This window comes from Halichoerus grypus, chromosome 8, assembly GCF_964656455.1.
Source record: "Halichoerus grypus chromosome 8, mHalGry1.hap1.1, whole genome shotgun sequence".
Taxonomy (NCBI): Eukaryota; Metazoa; Chordata; class Mammalia; order Carnivora; family Phocidae; genus Halichoerus; species Halichoerus grypus.
This window is the reverse complement of record NC_135719.1, coordinates 39,283,394-39,310,870: the sequence shown is the minus strand read 5'-3', so window position 1 is coordinate 39,310,870 and position 27,477 is coordinate 39,283,394. Positions and strand designations below refer to the sequence as shown.

Here is a 27,477-nt window from a genome sequence, read left to right as displayed (position 1 = left end):
GCTCTGCGGCGGCTGCGCGAAGAAGCGAGGTGCTTGCTGGGGCCGGGGCTGCGCGACGGCACCGGGGGCTGCGGTGAGCGCCGCGCAGGCCGTGCAGTTCCCAGTGGAGAGGCGCCGCCGCCATTGCCGCCTCGCTCGGTGAGCGCATCCCGCTCGCCGAGCAGGGCCCCAGCGGGCTGCCGGCACCATGGGTCAATGCGGCATCACCTCCTCCAAGACCGTGCTGGTGTTTCTCAACCTCATCTTCTGGGTGAGCGGGGCCGACGGGCGGGGAAGGGCGAGGGGCCGGCGGCGCGGCCCAGGGGAGGCCTCGACTGAGGCGCTAGATGTGCCCGGCGCTGTGGGGGCAGCGGTGACGAGCTCGGCGGCGACGGGGCCCTGCGGCGGAGGCCTCTTCGCGAGGTCCCTCTCGGGCTGGGATGGAGGGCGGTGAAGGGAAGCCCCCGGCGGCCTCCGCGCTGGAGCTTGAGTCCTCGGCCGGCTGGCTCCGCGCCAGGGGCTCCGGGCCGTGAGGCTGGGCCGCCTCCCCCGGCCCTCCCGCTGGAACAGCCTCCTCGACCGAGAGCTCTCACTGCAGATTCTTTCAGGACCTCAGGCTCGAAATAGGATATTCCCCAAAGGGTCACGCTCTGCTTTCTTTGTCAGGGCCCGGAGTCCCCACAGCTCCAGGGGCCGCCCCGAGGCGTGTGAGCAAACGGTGCCGGTCCGCGGGGACGCTAGCGACTCTGGGCTGAGGGATTTTGACTTACAGCTCTTTGTGTGTGGAGAACTGGTTAGCTGGTTACCAGCCCAGAAAACTGAAAGGTTTCAACTTGATAAGCCAAATAATTCTTTGCCCAAGAAAATCGGTATATTTGTTTTGGTCACTGGGCGTGAGTAACCTGAGATCATAAACCCTGGTTAAATAGAATTCAGATGTCAAAAAGATTTTGAAAGCAATGAGTTCACTTTCAACAAAAGGTGGCTTATGAATTTTTTTGGACACGCCCCCAAAGAAAGGGGTGTTTATAACCACTTCATCGCAGTTCAGGTTCTTATCTTATCAGGGACTTTTGTAATAACCGGTATTGTTCCTATCACTCTCCACCCTCTAGTCCATCTGGACCTTGCACCTTGATAAATCTTATTAAGCATTTCTTCCCTCACATCATTTTATTTAAAAAACACCCCCCCCCCCCCCCCCCCCCCGCCAAATCTTCAGCAGTACAATAAGGTTCAACCTCTTGGTATTGCAGCTGAAGTCTTCAGTCACCTGTCCTTCCTCATAACTGGCCACGTTCTCAAACACTTGCTGTCCAGTCCCCAGACACTCCTTGAACGTTCCCACTTCCATACTTTTGTATGTCCCCTTTCAGCTTCTTCTCACACACATACCTCATTTGGAAAGAATCCTTGCCTTCTTACATCCCCCCACCTCAACAAAGGATGAAACTTTGTTTCATGTTCAGAACTTTTCATGATCTGACTGCTGTAGCATAAAAGGATAATTACATATAATAAGGCACTACACACAAATATTGCCATAGAGTCTTTTAGGGTATTTGTGGTGTGATGGAAAGGGTCCTGATAGTACCTGTTCAAAATCACCCACGTGACATTGGGGTTTCTATGACCTCTTCCAATTAGAGCAGTGTTTCTCATACTTTAATTTGAGTTACAAACCTTTTTAAAAGGTAAGAGAATTTTTCAGGGATCTTCAAATGAGAGACACTCTATTAGATGATAAGGTACTTAGGCAGAGACTTGGCTTTGTACCCTTTACAGTTTCTTGGGATTTTTATGGACATAGCTATTTGATTTTGAAAAATAAACTATCAAGTGAATTCTAGACTATTCAGTCTCAGGGACTGGAATTGTTGTTAATGTAACAAAATATTTAAAATACAGGAACCATTTTCTTTAAATAATTAAACTTTTTGGGGTGCCTGCGTGGCTCATTTGGTTAAGCATCCAATTCTTGATTTGGCTCAGGTCATGATCTCAGGGTCCCGAGATTGAGCCCTGAGCCCCTGAGCCCCGAGCCCCAGCTCTCACTCAGTGGGGAGTTGCTTGGGATTCTCTCCCACTCACATGCACTTTCTCTCTCAAACAAATCTTTAAAAAAAAATTAAAAATAATTAAATTTTCATTTCCTCTAAAATATCAGTTAATTCTAAGTGAATGCTCACGAATCTTTAGAAATGTCTTTAGAAATAAGTGTATGTACTACTGGTACTTCTGTAAAGAAAGGTTAGATTGAACTTCAGTTGTGCTTTCCTGGTGGGTTATTGCCAAGACTAAAGTCATACTGTGTAGTAAAAATATCCTTTTTCTAGGTTAGTAGGATAGTAAAGCTTTTGTGAACTGTGATAAGTTAAGCAGACATGCAAGGGGGAGAATGTGGCTTAGAGCAGGATTAGTGGAACGTAACTAATGAGGAAACAGTATTAGATGTGTCTCCCACTAAACGATTAGTTTAAGGACAGACAGTTGGAATCTGATGATGCTGGTAATGATAACTAACATTTGAGTGCTTATTACATCCAGTCAAGGTGCTGAGCACTTTACAATGAGTGTCCTGATAGCAACCCCACCTGGCAGTAAATATTCTTACGCATATTTTACAGATGAGGGCATTAAGATTTACTGAGGTGAAGTTGCACACCCAAGGTGTGGCAGAGTCTGCCTTCAGACCCAGGTTGTCTGATACTCTAGAGCCTGTGATGTTAGAGCAAAGTGTGATTTTTTTAAAAGATTTGGAAGGGGGAAGGAACTCATTAGCCGAGTTAGAGTCACTTTCTCTAAACCATACTAATTTTAACCTTGGTTAGAGCCTGTACCATCATTTAAACTACACTGACTTGTCAGTTTAAAAAATTAGGTCATCATGAGGAAATACATACAACAGATGTTAACTGGTTCTGAGAATTTGTAATGCATTCTTCAGTTCTAGTAAGTGTATTCTTATATAGTGGCCCCTCCCTCCTTTTAATGCCTTAACACACACACACACACACACACACACACACACACACACGGAAGAATAAACATTCCCTGCATAGAGCATATCAAAAGTTTACCTAGGTCCCCTTGGGCAACTTTGTAAAGACTTTATAGTTCTGTAGCACTGGTTCTTCACTATCAGATGGTAATGACTGATTGTGGATAACGGCTAGCTGTGGATTAATTGCTTTGGCAGGATCTTTATACCTTTTAATATCTTGATAATCCTGTTTTAGTTGGCAGTTTGTTCAGTGAGCTGTGGAAATAGGTATGTACCTGAAATACTTAGGCTTGGCACCAAATGACCTGACAGTCAAAATTGTTAATGTTGACTTGGTCTTTTGGACAGTGCAGTCTAAGAAAGTTAACTGTGGAAAGGCACAAACTAAAAGGGATAACAATCGTTTCTAAAATCCTGAAGGTTGTCTTCATGGAACTAGAGAGTTCCTTACCAAATTCCAGAATGTTAGGGCTTGTAGCTTGAAAGATAATTTTGGACAAGTGAAATCAGGTAAACAACTTGATTCTCTATTTTTTAAATGTAAATGTATTAGTGCTACACCATGATAATTTATGGAAGACCAGAGTGTTTGAGGTACATGACTAAATGTTGAAGACTAATGGAATAGTCTTCAATTGATAATGAAATATTTCAAGGAAAACTAATGCCTCTTCTATAAACTGCACCTTTGTACCAAGGTCAGAAAGTATTCTTAATTCAGTGGGTCATTTGATCTGACCCATAGGAAGCCTCATCTAAAACAAGTTTAAATCAGTACTTTTTAATTTTCAGGTTTTATTCTGGTAAGTTAGTTTCAGTCAAGTTCCATATTACACAAATTGCCTTTACTTTTTCTACCCTATAAGAAAAAGCCAATTGGCTAGTATTTATTTTGCTGATATGTGTCTTAGGCATTATAGGGACTACAAGACAAAACTTTGTCCATGCTTGTAGAATTTATAATGTGGCATATCTGTTTAGACTTTTGTTTTTCATTTGTGTTGAGAGGCGATAGTAACACTAAAACACTTATGGAGTAGGAAGTACTACAGGAAGGCCAGACACTTTTTAAGTGCCTTTATAAGTAACTTCAAAATGTGGCACCTTCACTAGTCATCATTCACTTATATGTAGTCCCCTATACATACAAATCATATTTGAAAGCCATACATAACCTTTAAGATTTATCTTTAAAAAAAAAAAACTTTTCACGTTATACTTCCATCTGAATATATATAATTAAGGAAAGTTACTTTGTTAAATATAGCACAGATATTTGAGCACTTAGTTTATGCTTATATTATTGATAAAATGATATTGATAAAATGATGGAAAAGCCAGTGAAGATCTTGTTCTTACAGAACTTTCTTTTTAGTGGAGCGAGCAAGCAAAAATGAGAAAAATATCAGATAGTGATGTGATTATGCAGACAATTAAAACATGGTGCTATCATAGAGTGAGTGAATGGCTGCCTAGGTTGGCAAAGAAGCCTTCCCTGAAGAGGTAAAATGTAATCTGGACTATAAGGAGGAGTGGATTTGGGGGTGATGAAGGCATTTAAGGCAGGGAGCAGCCTGGAGGCCTAATGGCAAAAATATACTTGGTATATTCAAATTGCCAAAAAGGAGATTTAACTATATGTTCATGTTTTTGTTTAAAAAAAATTTATAATGACATATTTCAAGGAAAACTTCTTGTCAGAAATCTCCTTACACGTATTTTGTGTTCTCCAGCACTTCTTATACATTTGAGCTGCGGATGTGATACTTTTAAACTGGAACTTTCATCAGACATCCTGGAATTCACTTCTCTATTTCCTGTATTTCTGTCATCATGAATGACTACTCTAACAAAGACTATGTCATCAGAACACACCTTTAGCTAACAGATTTTTTTTTCCATACTTGTTTTTCAGTTCACCAAAAGAAAAGCTAACTGTCAGTAAGCAAGTCATGGTACATTAATAGGAGACCTATTTCTTACCTTGTCTTTGGCAGTTAAGAAATTGAATATTTCCAGTCTTACTTCACTTACAGTCATCTGTCCACTGATCAAGTGCCTTGTGGCTCTGAGTAATTGTTGACTGAAAGAACTCAGCATTGGGAACTTGGAAGCAGTCAGATGACCAAATGCAGGAATGCTCTCTTTAGTTGGAATTTAAGGAATAGGTTGTTTCTTAGATTTTTAGAATATTTATCGTGCATTGAAATATTTTCATGGATTTTATTCCGTAAGATCCAGTTCAGGTTAGGATTTTTGCAGAAAACATATTCCATAAAATTTATACTTGCACCAGACAGGTATACCCTAAGAATCATTCACTCATAAATGCTTGTTGAGTATCTATGCTTTACTTGTTTCTGAGAAATACAACAAAAAACAAAAAGACAGTCCCTGTTCTCTAACAGCCCATGGAGTGAGGGAGCAGTTAAGGCAAAATCATCTAATACCTGATTGAATTTAATTTCTAGGTGCACCTTCCTCCTCCTCTCCCCGTCAGATAAAACTCATGGACAGTCTCAAATCTGCCTTTATCTCTGCTCCTTCACCTACTTTAATAGTTTGGTAGAATCAGTAGATCAGAAAAATTACTTGTGTTTATATATTTGTTTTTAATTTACTAAAGGTGGTCTATAGTAAATGCCAAGATATTGTATCTTACACTGTTACTGCTACTGATTAAATACATAACACCAAGGATGGACAAACTATGAAGTTTATGCATCTCAGGCTCCTGTATTAATAACTGATTCTTTTTATAGTCAGAGTAGGTTATGGGGACAGAAGGTCTCAGGAAAAAAATGCATGTTTAAATTCCATGCTTCTCCGATGACCCTTGGAGCCCTACAATCGGAAAATAGCCAGTTTCCATGCTGTTAAAATAATCTGATATCTGCCAATTGGTTCATCTCCAGTTTCGTTGCCACCCAAACTTTTGGGTCTTTCAGCTGGTAGGTATAAATTGGATTAGATGAACATCTTTGTTAAACTAGATAAACAATGGCATAAAAAAACTGAATACAGAAAAAAAAGTGAAAATAGGGCATAATTGAGGAACATGACCTCTGGTATATCATCAAAATAATAGCGGTATAAAAGGATGAAGGTATTTCCTCTTTAGGAATAATGACAGTAATGCAGTGATGTAGATAATGATGGAAGAAGTGGCTTATTGTCAAAACTTTGCAACCCTAAGTAGGGATTTGTTCTTTTTTTGTCTCCTTGAAAGGTGACGTTTATGTGGTGGTGGTTGGGGGAGGAAGGATAATGTGTACTGAAAGAATCAGAATTGTGTTAGATAATCAGAAAACATCTGAAGATGAGTCAAAGGCAGGTAGACCAGAGAAAAGTGATAAACGGGAGATTGGCAGAGGTGCCTAAAGTATTTGGGATGGAAGAGATGCTGTTTTATGTTGGTGGTTAAGGGCAGATACAGGAATTCATTTGTGAGAGAACAACAAAGTCTCAATTTAGATATAATTTTAAATATTTTGGGACGCCTGGGTGGCTCAGTCAGTTAAGCGTCTGGCTTTGGCTCAGGCCATGATCTCAGGGTCCTGGGATCAAGTCCCACATCGGGCTCCTCCCTCTGCCTGCTGCTCCCCCTGCTTGTGCTCGCTCTCTCTCTGACAAATAAATAAAATCTTAAAAAAATATATAAATATTTTACTTTTCTGATTATGCAAATAATATATTTGCTTTTTTAAGAAGATACTAAAAACTATTTTAAGAAAACAGACTGGGGCACCTGGCTGGCTCAGTCGGTTAAATGTCTGCCTTCGGCTCTGGTCATGATCCCAGCATCCTGGGATCGAGCCCCACATCCCGCATCAGGCTCCCTCCTCAGTGGGGCGCCTGCTTCTCCCTCCCTCTGCCTGCCTGTCTGCCTACTTGTGATCTCTCTCTGTCAAATAAATAAAATCTTTAAAAAAAAAAAAAAAAAGAAAAACTAATATCACCATAATTCCACATGCAGAGACAAATGATATTTTAGTGTGTATTTTAATGTCTGTATATGATATATGCTTTTCCCTTAGCACATCACATTATTTATTATTATTATTATGCTTTAACAAAATATTTAAAAGCTATAATGCCAAGTATACCTCTGGATGCCAGGGTTTTTTTCTTTTCTTTTCTTTTATTATGTTAATCACCATACAATACATCATTAGTTTTTGATGTGGTGATCCATGATCCACTGTTTTCGTATAACACCCAGTGCTCCATGCAGTACGCGCCCTCCTTAATACCCATCACTGGGCTAACCCATCCCCCCACCCCCCTCCCCTCTAAAACCCTCAGTTTGTTTCTCAGAGTCCATAGTCTCTCATGGTTCATCTCTCCCTCCAATTCCCCCCCCCTTCATTTTTCTCTTCCTTCTCCTAATGTCCTCCATGCTATTCCTTATGTTCCACAAATAAGTGAAACCATATGATAATTGACTTTCTCTGCTTGACTTACTTCACTTAGCATACTCTCCTCCAGTCCCATCCATGTTGATGTGAAAGTTGGGTACTCATCCTTTCTGATGGCTGAGTAATATTCCTTTGTATATATGGACCATATCTTCTTTATCCATTCATCTGTTGAAGGGCATCTCGGCTCTTTCCACAGTTTGGCTATTGTGGACATTGCTGCTATGAACATTGGGGTGCATATGGCCCTTCTTGTCACTACATCTGTGTCTTTGGGGTAAATACCCAGGAGTGCAATTGCTGGATCATAGGGTAGCTCTATATTTAATTTTTTGAGGCCCTCAACACTGTTTTCCAAAGTGGCTGTCCCAACTTGCATTCCCACCAACAGTGTAAGAGGGTTCCCCTTTCTCCACAACCTCTCCAACATTTGTTGTTTCTTGCCCTCTCAATTTGTGCCATTCTAACTCTGGTGTAAGGTGGTATCTCAGTGTGGTTTTGATTTTAATTTCCCTGATGGCTAATGATGATGAACATTTTTTCAGGTGTCTGTTAGCCATTTGTATGTCTTCTTCAGAGAAGTGTCTGTTCATGTCTTCAGGTTTTTTTCTTTTGTTTTTGCTATAATTTTGTTACAATATTATAACATTTTGATGAACATACCTTCCATACAAATTCTTTGTTTCCATCTGACTTATTTTCTTAAGGATAGATTCCTAGAAGTGGAATTAATAGGTGTGAAAGCATAAATATTGAGGCCAGTATTTGTTGCCAGATTGCTTTCCAAAAAGATTATTCTGTATTAATCTGTACTTCAGCCTGAGGGTTCTTTTCTCTGTACCCTCACACATCTTTGAATACAGCTTGGCTCTCTTTCTTTTCTTTTCTTTTTTTTTTTTTTTTAAGATTTTATTTATTTGCGAGAGAGAGTAAGAGAAAGCACGAGCAGGGGGAGGGGCAGAGAGAGAAGCAGACTCCCCACTGAGCAGGGAGCCTCACTGCAGGGCTCTGATCCCCAGACCCTGGGATCATGACCTGAGCTGAAGGCAGACGCTTAACCGACTGAGCCACCCAGGCGCCCTGCTTGGCTTTCTTATTGACCAATTTGTTAGGTAGAAAATGATATAATTATTTTCATAGCTTCAGAAAATCTTGGTAAGAGTGGATTTAATTTCTGAAAGAAGATTTGAAATCTTTGGAATAGTCTTTTTTTTTTCTTGAAAGTTGATAAGAAAGTGAATGAAATATATAGCATTGGGCTTGGGAAAGGAGTAATTGTGTTTAATGATATGAGGTATTTTATCAGAGTAAGAGTTGAAACAAAGCATGTTTGGACTAGAGAATATTTGTAGAATGCTACAAGAAATTTTAAGGTGATTTTTAAGACACTTGTAATGGCACAAAGGTGGAGTTTGGGGAAGCTTTCAGAAATACACTAGGTAGAATTACCAGTGGATTCCTTGCAGGAGAGAAGTGTGGTACATAAAAAACTAGTATGAGTGTACAGGAAACTGAATTAAATGTTAAAAGATGTACATAAGATGGATTTCTGCTGGTATTTTTATCCTCTGCTTTCTTTTTGAAATCTGCTTTCTTACAAAGTCTAGAGTACACAGTGTTTTTCACCTTGCCTTTTCTTGACTGTTTTTTCTCCCAACATTCCAATCACTTTTACTTTACTAATTGATTCTTTGAGGCAAAAATTAGTCTGAAGGAGCAGTTCACGCAGGTGGGTAAGAACTTGTCAAACATTGTGATTTTAGCTGAATGATCTCACATGGTCTCTTATCTTTACACTGTCTTGGTTCTTGCCAGTTCTGGACATGAATCGATGACTATACCAGTGTAAGAAAATCACTTCTTTTCTTCTTTGCTTTATCTTCACCTAAATGTTCTATGGGATGCTTTCACCTTCACATTTCTAAACTTCCATGTAGGTACACTTTTCACGACAGAGCTATTTTATTCCCTAGCTTGTAACAAGTCTGTTTAGTTTTTGATAGTGCCACATTCCCTTGTCAAGTTTCACTGTGGATGATGTGCACCCTTTTGTTTCACATTCCTTCTTCCTTAGGAAATTAAAGAATTTAGTAGTTTTGTGGATTTCAGCATTTTATCAGCTATTTCTTTCACAGAGGTTTTGAAAAATAGAAACAGAACAAAACAAAAAACCCAACTATAGTTTTCTATAGTTTATAGTTTCTAAACTATAGAAAAAGCAATCTTATGTGAGAATGAAATGTTTTACTTTAAAAGAGACTTTACATTTGTGTGTATATAGTAGAAGGGTAAAAGGGTAAAATGAATATCGTACTTCTGGAACTTTGCTTCCAAAATTTGATAGCAAGATAGCTTTAGTTTTTAGAGAACAGCTTGGTATGGAAAAGCACTGGCTCTCCTAAAATTTTAAAATTCTGTGGCTTAATTTGGGGCATGAGTTTTTTAAAAGATAAGGAAGAATAGTTTTTAAAAAATTATTCTTTTGGTAGTTTCAGCCCTCAGCCTTTCCTTTGAATTTCCTTTCATGTCTTTGTAAAAAGGATGAATATTTTTAGTATACTGTCCTGGCACAAATCCTTCTTTTAGGCTGAGTTTTTTTTCAGCGGTGACTAAAGCAGTGCAGTGCAGTGCAGTTGCTTCCAAGTTCTCCATTTCATCTCCTCTTCTGTGGCACCTCCTCCCCCTCTGCAGCTGCTTTGTTGGCAAAGCCCAGATCCTTTGATAGATCTCAATCCCATCATGACCCTTCAAAAGCAGGATTTAACCCAGTTCACCTTTTAGCCTTTCTAATAGCCGTAATTCCTATATTAAACATCTGTATGACGACTCTGCATACTAGTTCGGAATTACTTATAATTTCCTCTCTGTTTACCATACAGCTCTACCTATGTTCTTAATACTGGTGGTTAGATGTCTTTGAAGAAGTTGCTTATTGTTTTTAGGCCTTCAGCTATTGTTAGGACACCTCCATATTTTCAAAGAAACTGATGTCCTTTCATAAGTTGTTTATTATGCAACTTAAGATATAAGCACTGTATACAGATATCAAGAGAAAATTTTGAAGTTGTCTTCAATTTAGGAAACAAGCCTCTGTTCACGAGTAATTTGGTTTATATACTCACCAGCAATCAGCGCAGTTTCTGCTTTGGTGTGTGCAACTAGTAAGTTGTTTCCCACTATGTGTTCAAAATAGAGCTCTGTTATGTTCTCAACTCTGCTGTGTGAATTGGATGTTGACTGGTTTGCAGCCTCGGAAAAGATAACTGCTTTCAAGTCAATTAGAAAAAAATAGGCAGCCTTACAGGTGGCATCTCCTGCTAGCCTTCCATTGCATTTGTTACACGTCTGGTCACATCTGCTATTGGTTTGTTTTTCTGCTTCCTCAGAGTCTCCCTTTCAGTTGAGTGCTTCAGTCTGGGTGAAGGGTGGCACCACTGGAAGTATTTCCCTTGGCCCATTCCCAGGCAATACCAATTGTGAGTCTCTTTAGATGGAAAGCTCATCATTTTGTATTTAAAATGCAAGTACTTCAGTGTCTATTCTTCAGATTAATTGAATACATATCTTTTCCAGTTTTATCTTGTTTTCATTCAAATTTCTGTAGGCTAAAATTTCATTTATTAGAAACTCAGAAATGGAGTTTAATTAAGCCTTTTAAGAAATAAAAATTACCTTTTAGAGTAAGAAAAGCTAAGAATCCAAAGAATAGAAAGATGACTAATGAAGACAAACTGGACAAAATTTGATTGATTCATATTTAGGATTTCTTCTAATTCAGTTGAAGACTGAAGGTATTTACTTTATTTTTTTAATTTTTTTATTTTTTTTAAAGATTTTTTATTTATTTATTTGAGAGAGAGAGAATGAGAGAGAGCAAGCACATGAGAGGGGGGAGGGTCAGAGGGAGAAGCAGACTCCCTGCTGAGCAGGGAGCCCGATGCGGGACTCCATCCAGGGACTCCAGGATCATGACCTGAGCCGAAGGCAGTCGCTTAACCAACTGAGCCACCCAGGCGCCCTGAAGGTATTTACTTTAGCAAAATATGTGTGTGTACATACACGTGTGTGTTTATCACACACATATAGTAAAAAGTAGTATTGGGGTGCTTGGGTGGCTCAGTCATTTGAGCATCCCACTCTTGATTTCGGCCCAGCTCATGATCTTGGGGTGGTGAGATGGAGCCCTGAGTCCCTGCTCAGTGGGGAGTCTGCTTGGGATTCTCTCCCTCTGCTCTTCCCCTGCTTGCAAGTGTGTGCACTCTTTCTCAATAAATAAATCTTTTAAAAAAAGAAAAAGTAGTATTTGGTAAGAATGTTAAGTAGTCCGTGTACTTTTGTAATTAATGCACCCAAATTATTAAGCTATTTTTCTTCTTTTCCCTTTTCTGTACCTGCCTTCATCCCATAATAATATACCCTCTAAGTAAATATGTCAGTGAACTCTGAGAACTTTTGAACAGGCATAGTTGCTATAAGTTCAGCATTTATAAACTAAAAATCTATTCCAGATGTGATGGCCATCAGGAATTTAGTAAACCGGATTAAGTTACCAAATCATGTTTGAATAGTGAACTAAAAACTATAAACATTAGACCGAAAAGGGAAAAAAACAAAAACTAAAGCTTATGATAGAAATGGGGGGGCTGCGATTTCAATGGAAAGGATGAGATGAATTATACTCAATAAATTTTGATTGATTGTGCCAAACACCATTCTGGGTGCTGGGTGGTGATACAGGGCTAAAAGACAGATGGGCAAAATTTGTGCCCTAAAGGTATGCTGAGACATGTATAGTTACTACAGTTGTGTGTGTGTACTGAGACATATATAAGTTGCGGCAGTTGTAATAAATGCTCTCTTGAGCCAGGTGATGTGGGAGTGGATAAAGGGCACCTAATCCAGCCTGAAAAAGTCAAGAATCTGCATCTTAATGGACAACAAGGAGTCCTCAGGCAGGTGTGGAGAGGGCATTCCAAAGAGCACAGCAGAGAGTAAAGAAGTGAGAGAATATGTGTACATTTGGGTATAACAGTTTTCTCTTAGGGTGTATGTAATGGAATCTGAGGTGAGGTGCAGGGAGCAGCAGCTTTGTTCATCAGGGGCCTTATTTTGCTTCATTCTGAATTTAACCAAGCTGATTGATGTCTTGATCTGGTTTGCCCAAACTAAATGTGTCCCATAGACTTAAGAAGTAAACTGCGTGTTTAGGTTGAAAGAGTTCATGATATTTCTAATATCATTGTGGAGGCTGTTTTCTAGTTTGGAGATTAATGATTTATGTGTTAAATTTTAAAGGACAGTGAAACCATTCTTTTCCTGTGAAAATCTCAAAGTGTTCTACAAATGGTAACTCATTACACCAAATGTTTTAACACTTAGCCTCACACTGCATTTGATCATTCACATTATAAGCAGGTGACATTAGGCTGTCAGCACAATGATAGCAAAATGACAAGGATAGAGGGAAGGAGAATGCATGTAAAACTCTGCAGCTGGAGAATGGTGTCTGGAGCAGAGCCGAAATAAGGCAGATCTCTGTTCCATGACTTTCTGCATTCACCTTCCCTTTAGGTGCTCTAAAACCTTGTTATTCAAAATGTAGTCCAAGAACCAGCAGCATCAGCATCACCTGGGAATTTGGAAATGCAGAGTCTCAGGCCCCAATCCCAGACCTACTGAATCAGAGTCTGCAGTTTAATAAGGTCCTCACGTGATTCCTGTTCACCTTGGAGTTTGAGAAGTACCATTCTAAAGAATAAATCTAAGGGTTTGCAAAGTTCTTTAGTTAACTCAGCCTTCTGGCTTAGGACAGTAAGTTTTTTGAAAATGGATATCAAGGTTACTAGCTATTATTCTATTTTCTTTTTCCAAGTGGGTGGATAAAGATTAGAAATGCAGATTCTGGAATTAGATTGCCTGGATTCAAATCCTGGCTCTGCCACTTGTACATAACTAGTACATAATTTCTTCATTCGTTGAGGGCAACTACAATGAGCAAAGGCGTACCCCACCACCCCACTGATCTGTGGTAGACCTGTAGTTGAGTTGCAAATAAGCCTTTGTTGTGTGTTTGGGGGCGGGAGAGTTCGTTTTTGTCATTATTTATTGGATTCATGGTTTCTTGATCTTAACCATCCGTTATTGAAAAGAAGGTAGCATTTGGGAAACTTTTCATCGTTAGTAAAGAAATGTTCTTACTAATGAATAATAGACTTTTCAGCTTCACTGTAAAAAAAGTATTTAAGTAGATTTAAAAGTGATGGCAAATCTCATTAAATTATAACCTACTAAGAAATAGTAGGAACATTTTACTAACAGAGCTTAAAGATTTTTACCAGTGCTCTGATCTTGTTTTCTACAGGGGGCAGCTGGAATTTTATGCTATGTGGGAGCCTATGTCTTTATCACTTATGATGACTATGACCACTTCTTTGAAGATGTGTATACTCTCATCCCTGCAGTAGTGATCATAGCTGTAGGAGCCCTGCTTTTCATTATCGGCCTAATTGGCTGCTGCGCCACAATCCGAGAAAGCCGCTGTGGACTGGCCACGGTAAGTTACCACTTTACTGACTGCATGTGTCATCATCGTATGTGAGAGTATTTCGTTTGTGTTACTGGCTTCAGTCAACCATGAAATTCCATAGACTCTTTGGCTCTTATGATTGAAACAGAATTAGCGCTTGTCTTCTAGCAGTTATCTCAGGTAACTGTTTTTATATCAAGACAATATTTAGAGCAGTTTGTATTTAATTTTTGACACTGTTTTCTTCCTTACAGTTTGTCATCATCCTTCTCTTGGTTTTTGTCACAGAAGTTGTTGTAGTGGTTTTGGGATACGTTTACAGAGCAAAGGTATGTTGTCTACTGTAATTCGTATGTTTTAAAAGGCAGCCTAAGTGTTTCAAGTGAAATAGAACAAATTCATTTTATCAGAGTAAACATTTTCTTTTGCTTTACTTCAGTTTAGTCACTACTTTAAAAATCTAAAGTTAATTAGAAATTGCACAGAGAACAGAATGGTGGTTGCCATTCGTGGGGGTTGGGTGAAATGGGTGAGGGGAGTCAAAAGGTACAAACTTCCAGTTATAAGGTAAATAAGTCATGGAGATATAATGTACAGCATGGCAACTAAAGTTAGTAATACTGTAATGTATGTTTGAAAGTTGCTAAGGGAGTAGATCTTAAAAGTTCTCTCATCACAATAAAAAAATTTTATAATTATATATGGTGAAGGAATTAGTTAGACTTCTTATGGTGATCATTTTACCATATAAAAAGTTTAAACCATGCTGAAACTAATATGTTAGATGTCAATCTTACCTCAATTTAAGAAAACAAAATGCATTTAGTAAACACAAGTCCAGTTTCCTGGCTTAATAAAGAGTACATACCAGAGAACTGAGCTTTTGTTTTATGTTTAAGAATACGGCAACAGGGGCGCTTGGGTGGCTCAGTCGTTAAGCGTCTGCCTTTGGCTCAGGTCATGATCCCAGGGTCCTGGGATTGAGTCCCACATCCCGGCTCCCTGCTCAGTGGGGAGCCTGCTTCTCTCTCCCTCTACTCCTCTCCCTGCTTGTGCGTGCGCTCTCCCTCTCTCTCGCTCTGCTCTCTCTCAAGTAAATAAAAGAATCTTAAAAAAAAAAAAAATACTGCAACATTTCAGGCTCTTTCTGAACACTTATTTCCACTGAAGGTACCTATGTAGGCATCTAAGATTGTGTTTAATGTGGTTTCTGATCTCAGGAAGTCTCCTGAAAGCTTAATTGGTTATTTCAATTTTTATGTACTTTTCTACTACAGTAATTTTTTTCTACAATGTATTGTGTGCTGTGTCAGTTGGAGTCTTGTGAGAAGCACATGCAAAGATGGTATTCAGTGTACATGGATTATGTTAGAGGAAAGGTCTGTGAGAGAACATGGGGAGGGAACCAGGACTGGCTGAGAGCTATCAGGCCTTATGCAAGTGTAATCCCAAGTACTTGTTAGTGTAATTATGTAGTTAATTAAATACTGACTAAGTCTAAGAAAAAAATGAGTATATGAAAAAAAGGAAATGAATAATTTGAATAATTTGAAGAGACTTGGTAAAAACAAGTAGTTACTAAAACATTTTTGATCAAATCAGATATGGGTATGATCACTATTATAGGTTTAGGGGAAATTTATTAATATTTAGTAGATTCTACACTTTGATTATGTTGCAATGTCTCCACAGTTTAAAGAAACCAAACTGAAAGTCACTGTCAATGTATTGAGGGTGTGATTTGTGCAGAACAAATGATAAAGAGCTCTAATCAGTGGATCTTATGCAAAGACAAGACAGGCTTGCATCTTAAGATCAGTATGAAATATACATTTCTGTGCTTTAAGCTAAATGAAAATGTTTACTTTTTAAAAAGTCTGTGACTTTCTCAGTTAACTAACCAACTACTCCTGACCATGGGAGGCTTCTCCCATTTGTTAAATACAGTATAACTGCATTTGCCACTGATTTTTACATGTGGGGTAATAATGAAAAACACAAGATATTCTCTGGATTGAGAGAGTATGTGAAAGTCAATTTAGGTCATGGTTAGGTCCTTTCATTCCACAAATATTTGTTAGGAATGGTTTTAGAACTTTGTCAAAATCATAGATGGGCTGCTTGGATTTCAAACTATATTTGACAAACATATATATTTGGGTACCATATATCTACCCAGCTCACCCAGTTGACCTTTGAACAACACAGGGGTTTTATATGTGTAAGTTAATTAATATATGACATAAATCTCTGGAACTCAAAGGGTAGAGATCAGCCAAAGGGTTTACCTACTGTCCCATATATTCTCTACCCAAGACATGCTAGAGAATATTCAGCTATCACCTGCATTTAATTTCAGCTGTCAGCTGAAGGAAAAATTTGTTTAAAATTTGATTCATCCAGGCCCACCTCTAACCTCAGGCTATTTCATGTGGTTGATTTGTTCATGCAGAATTTCCAGCTAACCCTTAACTAAACTTTATAGGCACACCCTAGTGACTGTTCCACATGGAGGAGAGGTTATAGCCCTTTGTAAAATCCTTCTGGAACTTAAATTAGAGGCTGTTGTAATATCTGATCACAATTCACTTTCCTCATTTGAGGCAGGATAATAGAAACATTAAACCAACAAGCAAGTAATTTCTGAACAAGATAGTTTTCTCTTTTTTTCCCCTTGTTGAATTCTGCTACAGTGTATCTTCTAAAGATCTAGCCTGGGGACTCTGAACTCCTTAAGGGCAAGGCAGTCATCTTTGTCCAGCAGTGGCAAGGTGCCTGGCACAATAAATATTATGAATTGGTCGATCGATTGAATGAAAAAAAATTACTTGTCAAGACTTCTAGTCTTATTTAATATATCAAAGTGTTCTACTGTTCTAATTTGTAAGTATTTAACTTTCTTTTCCTCAGAATGAGCTGCAGATGAATAGTTGGTCTGAGAAGTTTGTTCAGATTTCCTCAGTGCATAAATTCCCTGTATGGGAGGGGGGACATAAAAAGTTTTCTGATTTCTGTTTTAGAGGAACTAAATTGAGGACTTCATTTTCCTTTGCTTCTTTAAAAAAAAAAAAATACCTTGGTTTTGGACATAGAAAAAGATGACTGTGGGTTGAGATCCTACCATCTATGCCCGTCCTGAGGAACGAGGGGTCCTGTTAACTTGAACACCAAGACAGCCATTGCCAGCCACTCCCTTCTTGCCCCCTTTCCTCTTTCTTAGTCACTTCCTCTTCTTTTCTTTCACCTTTCTTGCTATTTTGCCTGTTTTTGCTTTCCACCTACAGTACTGTTTAAGGCTAAACAGTCTGCCTTTAATTAATTAATTGGAGTATAACTTTAAAGCTATGATAAAGACATAATAGAAGTATTCTTACTGTAATTTACAGTTTTAAATCAAAGGCATAATATGCCAATTTAACATTCAAACCATTGATACATAAGGTACCAGGCAGCTATGCCCCAAAAAGGAATGCATTGAATTATGCCCCTACTGGTTACCAACTTTATAGTTGTATCACATAACTGGTATAATTACTAAGTAGGTCTAATCATCTTAGAAGGGTAAGGAGAATCTGGTACAAGCAAATTTTACTAAATGACATTTTCTTGCCACTTTAGTGATTGACAGCAGTAAGTTATGAAGAGTTTATTTCCTGTCTCCTCATTCACACAACATTGAACTGTACTTTTTTCATAAAGGACCACTTTTAAGGACTGATTTTTTTTTTACCTGCGATTACCTTTGTATATTTGGCCAAATCTAAACATTGAATAATTCCAAATTCCATTTGGAAAGCATGTTGGTACTTGTTCCAAAAGTGGGGGGTTTTTAAGTTCTTTTATTTTTACCTCCTTTAGGAAATGAAAATTAGCAGGTCCAACCCACTAAAAGTTTATTGGGAATGGAAGGCAGTTCATTTATAATTTACAATATCTGTCTCAGGGTTCAGCTTCTTTCTCCCTCTTGAATAGATTGTTAATCTGCCATCTTGCACACAATCTTCTCTTTGAATGCTTTTAATCTGTGTGATGTAATATGTCTGAATTTTCATCTGAATCTCTGTGGAGACAGGAAGGGAGAAAATTTTTTTTCTAAAAGAAATTCCCAGAGATATCTGGCAACTTGCCATACATGTCATTTAGGTAGTTTAGCTGGAGCCTTGACAGATGTTAATTTTACCTGTATTATTAAGGGACTGAATTCTTTGTTTTGATTCAGGTGGAAAATGAGGTTGATCGCAGCATTCAGAAAGTGTATAAGACCTACAATGGAACCAACCCTGATGCTGCTAGCCGGGCTATTGATTACGTACAGAGACAGGTGAGCTCTCTTGAGATGAATTTCTTTTTGAGGGCCAGTCACTGTTGCATCAACCTTAAACAAACTCTATTACTATGTAAATTAGACATGTATTTTCATAGCCATGGCTAGCTTCATGATGTGTGTAATATTTTTACCTTCACCCTTGAAAAGTTTTTTCCACTGTCACCTAATCAAAGCCAGATAAGAAGCATTTGACTTTTTACCAAAAAATAATTAGCCAGGAAGGTGATAATGGAAGAGAGGTATGGTCACAGGAAAGGTGGGAGCCTCGAGGGACTTCAGAGGAGGTAAGAGGTCTTTCATATGCCTTTAGAAAGCAAGACCAGAAAAGATAGCATTGGGAAAAAAAAAAAAGGACAATTTGAAATACGTGACGGTAGAGAGAGAATAGTATAGTACCCATAAACCTACCCCAAAATTGTCAGTTTTTTGTCAGTCTTATTTCATCTTACCCCACATATCTTTTGCTAATTATCTTAAAGCAAATCCCAGACATTTCAGAGAAAATATTTGAAGCACATTGTCATTGGAAATAATATTTAACTCAGAACCAGATTTTTAACATGTAAGATATGAAGATTTTTCTTAGCTATAAATTACCCTTGCAGGTAAGGTGCTTTTCGTGTGGAGGTTCTAAAATTACTAGTCGTATGTGGCTATTTAAATTAACATTTAAAATTCAGTTCCTTAGTCATCCTAGCCACATTGTAAGTGCTCATTCGCCTCAGGTGGCTAGTGGCTAACATGTTCAACATGGAGACAGAACATTTCAATCATTGCAGAAAGTTTTATCGGACCTCACTGGTCTAGAGTAGCTTAAAGCTCTGCAGTGCACAGAATTCTAAAGTTCAATACAGATATATGTGTCCTCTGAGGACTAATATTTCTCTTCTCTTCCCCTCCCCACTAGCTGCATTGTTGTGGAATTCACAACTATTCAGACTGGGAAAACACAGACTGGTTCAAAGAAACCAAAAACCAGAGTGTCCCTCTCAGCTGCTGCAGAGAGACCGCCAGCAGCTGTAATGGTAGTCTGGCCCACCCCTCTGACCTCTATGCTGAGGTAAATCTGGTTTCTTGGCCAAAACTTGTATCTAGCTTGGTAACCTGTTTTTCTCTGTGAATTGTCTTTACCTAGAACTTTTCTATACTCTTTTGCTTGTCTTTAATGCTGTTTTATGTTATTGTAAATTCTTTTTAAATGCATTGTCTCTCCCTCTTTGGGTTTCTGTTATTTCCATTTCTGCCACTGAGTAATAATATTTGACCTTGCAGCTTTCACTTTTAAAAAAGACTTCTAATGAGGATGACTGTGTGTTTCAGGGATGTGAGGCTCTAGTTGTGAAGAAGCTACAAGAAATCATGATGCACGTTATCTGGGCGGCGCTGGCGTTTGCAGCTATTCAGGTAAGCGCAGCTAGCTGAGGCGTTGTTATCTGAGTGTGCTGATTCTCTGGTGTCAGCCGTGAATGGTTTTAATCATTAAGTGCAGTTAAAACTTTGTGTATATAGATAACTTGGAAGTGATTGAGGAACAGACCACCAGTTTCCAACATCTTCCATTTCCTGTCTCTAGACCTAGACCCAAAATGGTTCCAAGAAACCAGAGATCAGGCTGTGGGGACTGTGTTTGAGGGGACTCTGCTTTATATTCTTGACTTGAGTAGTGAGTGGCCTGTTCAAAATACATACTGTTCCCAGTCCCAGTGTATTCTTGGGAGGTATTTTAATAGAACTTCACAGAATTTTTAACAATTGTACTGCTTTATTTCACTTTGGAAATGGAAAGCTTTTTTTCAATCTTTTTGTACTGTTTCTTCTTCTGGCTCTTATTTTTCTGTCCTCAAGGGTTTTCTATGTCTATATATGTAAATCAAGAACTGGTACTACAGCACTAGTCTCTTAAACTGATAGAATCAGTTTCATTGCTTTACAGAAAAGACCAGGTGAAAACTGAGGTTCTAACCTATTCTGTATTTGTGGACTTAGTTTTTTCAGACTGACAGCCATCAAGGAGTCCGTGTCATCACTTGGCACCTCTGCAAGTGTACCATGCCATTTTGGGTAGCTGAGGGGACTTGTTTTCCCAACTCCTACCAGTGAAAACAGTCTTTTTCCTACCTAATAATGGCATGCACAGAGTAGCTGGTGATTGTTTAATTACCTCTCACTTTATCTACTCCTTCCTCCCTCCCTCACCTGAAAACAAATAAGAAAGACAGCTATTTTTCTGCTCAGTACACCTACATTGCTAGTTTCTCGGGAGTATACAATATATCTTGGGGATTATGTTAGAGGAATCTTAACCTGAGAATAGCCAGTTGTTTGGAATGATTGAGAATCCTTTGTGTCAGATCTAGTTCTCAGAGTGTTCTTTTGGTAGTTCTTGAAATATGCTTCAGGCCTAGAGAATCTATTTTAAGAAAGTGTAGGTATCTTTTAACTGTTAGATAAAACCAATGTAATTGCTAGTTTAAGTGTAAATTGCTTGGATTGCCTGCTCTCTGTATATTTGAACAAAAGCTAGTGTATTTAATGGGAAATGCCTTTTAAAATGGCAAAAAGGTGATTGTTTACTTTGCTGGTATGCAAACAGCCCTGAAATGATTCATTAAAAAGCCTAGTTCTTTATTTGCTATGGTCTCTGCCCTTCTAAGCATTTACTTTGTGGCTCAGCATAGCAGTAATATGTTGATCAGGAGGCATGTATTTCATATTTTGATTGTCTGTGCAAACACATGCATTTAGCTAAAAATAATGAAACATAAGGGAGGTCTTTTTTCCCAAGTGAAATCCTGGTCTCTGCATTCTTAATGATTTTATTTGTGTTAATAAATCAGCACATACCAGCATGCAGCAAAAAAGCTTTGAAACTGTAAGGTGCTTGTGATCATGAAATATGCAGCATGTCTAAAGAACACTGATGAAAATCGTTGCTTTAGCTATGTCCCTCATCTAGTTACGCTTATTAACCAGGCAGATATTGCTTCATTAAATATTTTTCAGTGGGGGCTAATAAATATTTTAACTAGTCTCTTAATTTATGTATGCCTTCTCATATGCATTTTATACTTAAATCACCCTGATTTAGGTAATGGCTGATAAAGATTTGATGTGTTCAGTTCAGCAAAACTCAGGAAAGGATTCAGAGTTTTCAGACTCAAAACCTAGTGGTTTTGAAAATTTAAAAACTTTGGTTTTAAGGGAAAAAACATACATTTGAAATAATGAAAGAATTTTCCCTAATGTTTTCTTTTTTAAAAGAGTACCTGTTAATGTTCTGAACTTTTGATACTCAAAATCTGATTTAGATCGGTGCCCTCGGTGTGGAAAACCTGAGCAAAGGCAAAAACAGCTCAAAGATCAGTGATCTCTTGTGCTTGTATGCCCATCCTGATAGAGAAAGAGCTAGAAGGACACTTGGAGAGTCTCTAGTCCCTGTTTCCTTTGTTTTAAAGGCCATGAAAATGAGGGGGCAGGGGGACAAAGATAGTATGACTAATGACCATCAGTGAAGCTTGAACCCTGGCCTCTTGTACTCTGCCTCCAATTACAAAGTGAAGAATTAAGGTTCTCAAAAGATTAAATTCTTCAATTCTGTTATGAAACCAGACAGTTAATTGGCATTTCAGCTTAAGAAAATACACAATGTGATAGCATTGAAATATCATTGGCACTTTCCTTCAGGTTCTAAAGTGGGGAAGCTCTAAGAGCTGTCATAGGAAGTATGGTTTTAAATAATGTTAGGGGCACCTGGCTGGCTCAGTTGGAAGAGCATGTGACTCTTGATCTTGGGGTTGTGAGTTTGAGCCCCATGTTAGGTGCAGAGATTTCTTAAATTAAAACTTTAAAAAAAATAATGTTAAAGATTGAAAGATGATTTTTGGTAGTGTTGTATCAAAACTGAAGCATTAGGGGGTTGGGAGGATGGGTTAGCCTGGTGATGGGTATTGAGGAGGGCACGTTCTGCATGGAGCACTGGGTGTTATGCACAAACAATGAATCATGGAACACTATATCTAAAACTAATGATGTAATGTATGGGGATTAACATAACAATAAAAAAATTAAAAAAAAAAAAAAAAAAAAAAAAAACTGAAGCATTGTCTTTTTTGAATTTGAGTGTGATTTATGGCACTGTTAAGCTACATTTTATTGAAGTTCTAAGGCATAAGGTGAATTTAAGAAAAAAATTTTTTTTTAAGATTTTATTTATTTGACAGAGAGCTAGAGAGCATAAGCATGGGGAGCACAAGCCAGAGGGAGAGGGAGAAGCAGGCTCCCCGCTGAGCAGGGAGCCTGATGTGGGGGCTCAATCCCAGGACCCTGGGGTCATGACCTGAGCCCAAGGCAGACGCTTAACTGCTTAACCGGTTGAGCCACCCAGGCGCCCTGAAGAATTTTTCTCATAAACCTAATTGACGAATAGAAGGCTCTAGTTCACGTGTTAGCCATCTGTAGGTCCTACGGGCCAAATCTAGCCCACTACCTCTTTTTGTGTTAGCCACACTCAATTATATATTATCTGTGACTGCTTTTGTGTTACAGTGACAGAGTTGCATGGTTGTGACAGAGACTGATTTTGTCTCTTGGTTCACAAAACCTAAAATATTTACTATTTGCCCTTTAAGAATACACTTGTTGACCCTTGTTCTAGTCTAGTTAAGTGATCTAACTTTGAGTAGGACCAAAATGTTCAAGTTAAAAAAAACCCTGAAAAATAGTAGTTAATTGTTACAACAGGATTTTTTAATGTGAGACAAAGATTTTTAAAATTTTGCTACATTCCCTATTTTGTTAGCTTTCGTTTTTAATGATTTTACTTTTAAGTAATCTCCACACCCAACATGGGGCTTGAACCTACAACTTCAAGATCAGGAGTCGCACGTTCCACCAAATGAGCCAGCCAGGCACCTCTTTATTTTGTTAGCTTTTTAAAATCAGCAAGATATTTGACTTCTGTGAGCATAGCCAGCCTCTTAAATTAGCAAATGATCAATTAGGAATTTTATATCTAAAAGATCTGGTCATAATAATAGACAAAAATCTACGTTTGGATTTGGCAATCTCTTAAGTATCTGCTGTGAGTAAGGCTTTCTGCAAAGAGTATGGGAGGGGCGCCTGGGTGGCTCAGTCCTTAAGCGTCTGCCTTTGGCTCAGGTCATGATCCCAGGGTTCTGGGATCGAGCCCCGCATTGGGCTCCCTGCTCGGCGGGAAGCCTGCTTCTCCCTCTCCCCCTCCCCCTGCTTGTGTTCCCCCTCTCGCTGTGTCTCTGTCAAATAAATAAAATCTTTAAAAAAATAAAATTAAAAAATTAAAAAAAAAGACAGTATGGGAAAAATGGGAATTATCTGATGTTTTTGGAGTCTCATGAAGTTGGCATGTCCTCAAGATAGAGTGATCAAGAGCAAACTTTCACAGAGGACTGTTTCCCAAAGCCATGTTGCTTTTTTCTGGTCTATATGCCAAGTGTGAAGGAGGTTGAGCCTGCTATTTCCTTCCTGCTTCTTGATTGCCAGATATTCATTAAAATGACTTAAAATACGTTAGTGAATAACACTTCAGATTGGGCCTCCAGATAGTTAAAATCTAGTGGGTTGATTCTGACACACTTTTAAAGAAATATTTCAAGTAATTCTTTAAAAATTTAAATCAAGGCTTGGGAAGATAATTCTTGAATGACTAGGTTTTGTTTTGTGTATCACAACCAGGGTATTGACACTGATATAATCCACCAGTTTTATTCAGATTTTTCATTTCTATTTGTATATTTGGTTCTGTATAGTTTTATGACCTGGTAGGTTCCTGTATCTACCACCACGATCAAGATACTGAACAGTTCTAACACCACAAGGATTCTACCTAGTACCCTTTTGTAACTAACTGCACCCACCTCCATCCTGTGCCTCCTCCCCCCATACCCTGGCAACCACTAATCTGTTCTCCATTTCTAAAATTTTTGTCATTTCAATATATAAATGGAACCATATGGTGTGTAACCTTTGGTTCCTTCTTATGTCTTACTGTGGCTGCATAGTATTTCATTTTGGGGCATACTTTATAAATTATCTAATCTACATTAATGGGCACTTATATAAGTCTTGCTATTCTAGAAATGCAAGTAGTGAATATCCTCTGTATGCATGTACAGAGTCTATAGCTACGAAGTTGAAGAGTCAGTGGCTTTTTGATAGGTATTTCCACATTTTTCTCAGAAAAGGGTGTTTCCAGTGTGCAGTTTCAAAACCTTGTATAACAATACCTATTTTCCCATAATGCCCCCTACATAGTATATTCTAGAACATTTTAATCCTTGGCAGTCGGTTTTTTTAATCACCACTTGCCTCTCTATTTAGCAATCATTTTTTGCAGTTGCTTGATGTTATATTTAGACTAAGTGCAGATTAGTTCTCATGGCTTGAATATTGCAGGGAAAATTTTTATTGCAAGAGATAACTCTGGAGCTAAAATATTTCCAAGTCTATTGTTGGAAAATTTTAATAATCAGTGAAATTTCAGTATAGCAGAGCTTTGGCAGTGAGCCTGTAGTACTTAGTGATGAGGTTTGGACCGTAAGAAGTTAACGTGCAGAGCTTAATGTTCATAAACAGACTCATTCCCAAGCATGAGTAGGGTTTTATCAAGCTTATTTAATTGTTTTAAAATCGGTACAAGTTGACTTAATTGAAATAAAAGTCAGGAAAAGAAATGATGCTTATTTCAGACCCCATTTGAGAATGCTGACTCCTTCAGTAGAAGTTAACCAACTGAAAGGAATGTGAGGGAAGTGGCATAAGAAGAGAGATTTTTTTTCCAGAAAATCAGTAATTTCTGAGCTTAGCATCTTTATTGCTCAATTTAACATTGCCTGGGAACATAACTGTGTTTGATTTTATAGCTGTTCTAAGAATATTTTGATGTACAGTGAATGGAAATGTATTTCTGTAGGAATTAGATACAAAACATGTCCAGACCTGGCTAAAGATATTTACTGAATTTTAACAATATCCACTTTTAAAATGTCTTCAAGGTGCTTTGTGCTGTTATTGCACTTAGCAAATATTGATATAATGAAACTGATGGATTTAAGCAGCAAGAATATATCCTGAATGGGTAGAAAGAATATGGGCTAATTGAGGGCAGAAATTGGAGTGTGTGACTTTTATACCATGGAGAATTCAGTTTGAGGACATCCGTATTCTCTGTGTATTGTGTCTCATTAGTAATCTTCCACTTCAGACTTTGAGAGCTTGTTTATGGATCCAGTACATTTTGTTGAAATTGATTGACCCCATATATACAGAAAGCCTTGCCTTTTAAAATCAAATAACTGAGACCTTTCACTGCCAATGAAAAGTTAGAACAGCAAATTAACTTACTCTTATTTAGCTCTTTTGTTACTATTTATATTTTGTAAGAAGCCAGGTCAAAATTCTAGAATCATTTTCTCTTTAATCCAGTTTAATCCTCTTGCTTATTCAAAGTAACGTGGCATGACTTTATTACAATTCCAGTTTGCTGCCACAGAAGGATTAGGGCTTATTAAAATGATGAAGGAAGAGTGACCTTTAAAAAATAATGTGTGTGTAATACAGAGCCAAATCTGGATTTCAACAATAGTAAATAATTATGAAAGAGACAAAAACCTTCAAACCATTCTTTTGGCATCAAGATTAGTTTTCCACCATAGGGCTTTTGGGCTATTCATGTACTGAATTTTGTGGATTGTTAGTAAAGCCTGTGTCCCCAAATCCAGATGTCTGAAAAGACCACCAGTAAGTTTCCTTAATACACGTAGTCTTGGTCATTCCACTCCCTAGACCTTTGTTGTCCAGTATGGTAGCCACTAGCCAGTTACATGTGTCCCAAGTTTAATTTACATAAAATAAAAAACATAATTCGGCAGTTGCACTAGCTACATTTCAGGTGCTCAGTAGCCCCATGTGGCTAGTGGCTACCAAGTTTGACAGCTCAGTTTGATAGAATGTTTCTATCATTGCAGAAAGTTCTTTTTTAGAGCACTGTTGTTGATTGAGAGTGGGGATGGCAGGAGGAGAGTCTTGTGTTTCTGCTTTTCACATATTGTTCTCAGGTGTGAGACAGGGAAACTAAAGTTGGTTCCTAAAAAGTTAATGTATTCATTAGAAATTACTTCTGTTCCTGTTGTTATTGCGGAACTTTGAAACGGCTCCATTGCCAACCAAGAAATACACACTTGCTATGAGAGAGCCTTCAGCCTTCTTTTTTCCCCTGTTGTTTTCTTCCCACAGCTGCTGGGCATGTTGTGTGCATGCATCGTATTGTGCAGAAGGAGTAGAGATCCTGCTTATGAGCTCCTCATCACCGGCGGAACCTATGCATAGTAGAAAATGCAAGCCTGAGCTTTTTTTAGTCTTGTTGTTCTGATTTGGAAGGTGAATTGAGCAGGTCTACTTCATTAGCGGCCTGGGTTCATTTAGTTAAAGCACACAGGTGTTGGACAAAGCAGCTTGGCTCTTCATGTGCCCACCTACTTCCCTACCCACCCAGGATTTTCTTTTCCTCTAGTCTAGCTGACTCTCCATGTCCCTAAGTTTTTAAGTATGGCAGTATATGTTCTCATTTCAGAACCATTTGCAGGTTGCATAGTGTGGGAGAACCAAAGGAGGGCCTGGGCCTGCTTCTGTGACCTCCATGCAGTAACAGGGCTGCTGCCAGAGTATCACTGGGCCCTTTCAGTCTTCATGATGGAGAACTCGGGGCCAAAGGTTTTTGGGGGGAGGGGGAGGAAGCCAGCTGCGGTTAAAGTTAACACCAGATGGTGCCCCTCATCAGTGTCCTTTTAAAAAAACATATACTGTAGTCCAATAAGATAGCAACTGTATAAAATTGCTAAAATAGATTTTAGAATCATACAGTGTGTCTCTTGGTTCATCTTCAAAATCAGACTGGTTTTTGAAACTAGCAGTTTTTAATCAAAGCTGGCTTTATAGGAGGAGTATAATGTATGCACTACTGTTTTAAAACAATTAGTGTGAGTGTGTGTGTGTTTTTGTATGATTGAGCCCATTCATTGTAAGTCTAAACTCGTTAGGATTAATGTACCCATGTAGACTAGCAAAATAGTATGTAGATGTGATCTCAGTTGTAAATAGAAAAATCTAATTCAATAAACTCTGTATCACCCCTCAACATGTACTTTGTAATTATTTGGGGATACTTCAGTTCCCAAGCAGCAGTGTAATG

At 38.5% G+C, this 27,477-nt stretch overlaps 1 protein-coding gene across 1 annotated transcript; it reads left to right on the top strand.

Annotated features, from left to right (window-relative positions):
• On the top strand, positions 1-27,423 carry TSPAN3 (tetraspanin 3). Its single transcript, XM_036118653.2, has 7 exons — positions 1-250; positions 13,763-13,954; positions 14,182-14,256; positions 18,147-18,248; positions 19,162-19,314; positions 19,575-19,658; positions 26,523-27,423. Exons 1-7 carry the CDS (start codon positions 188-190, stop codon positions 26,613-26,615), a joined length of 762 nt encoding a protein of 253 aa, XP_035974546.1. The 5' UTR covers positions 1-187; the 3' UTR covers positions 26,616-27,423.
• Positions 27,424-27,477: the final 54 nt, after the last annotated feature.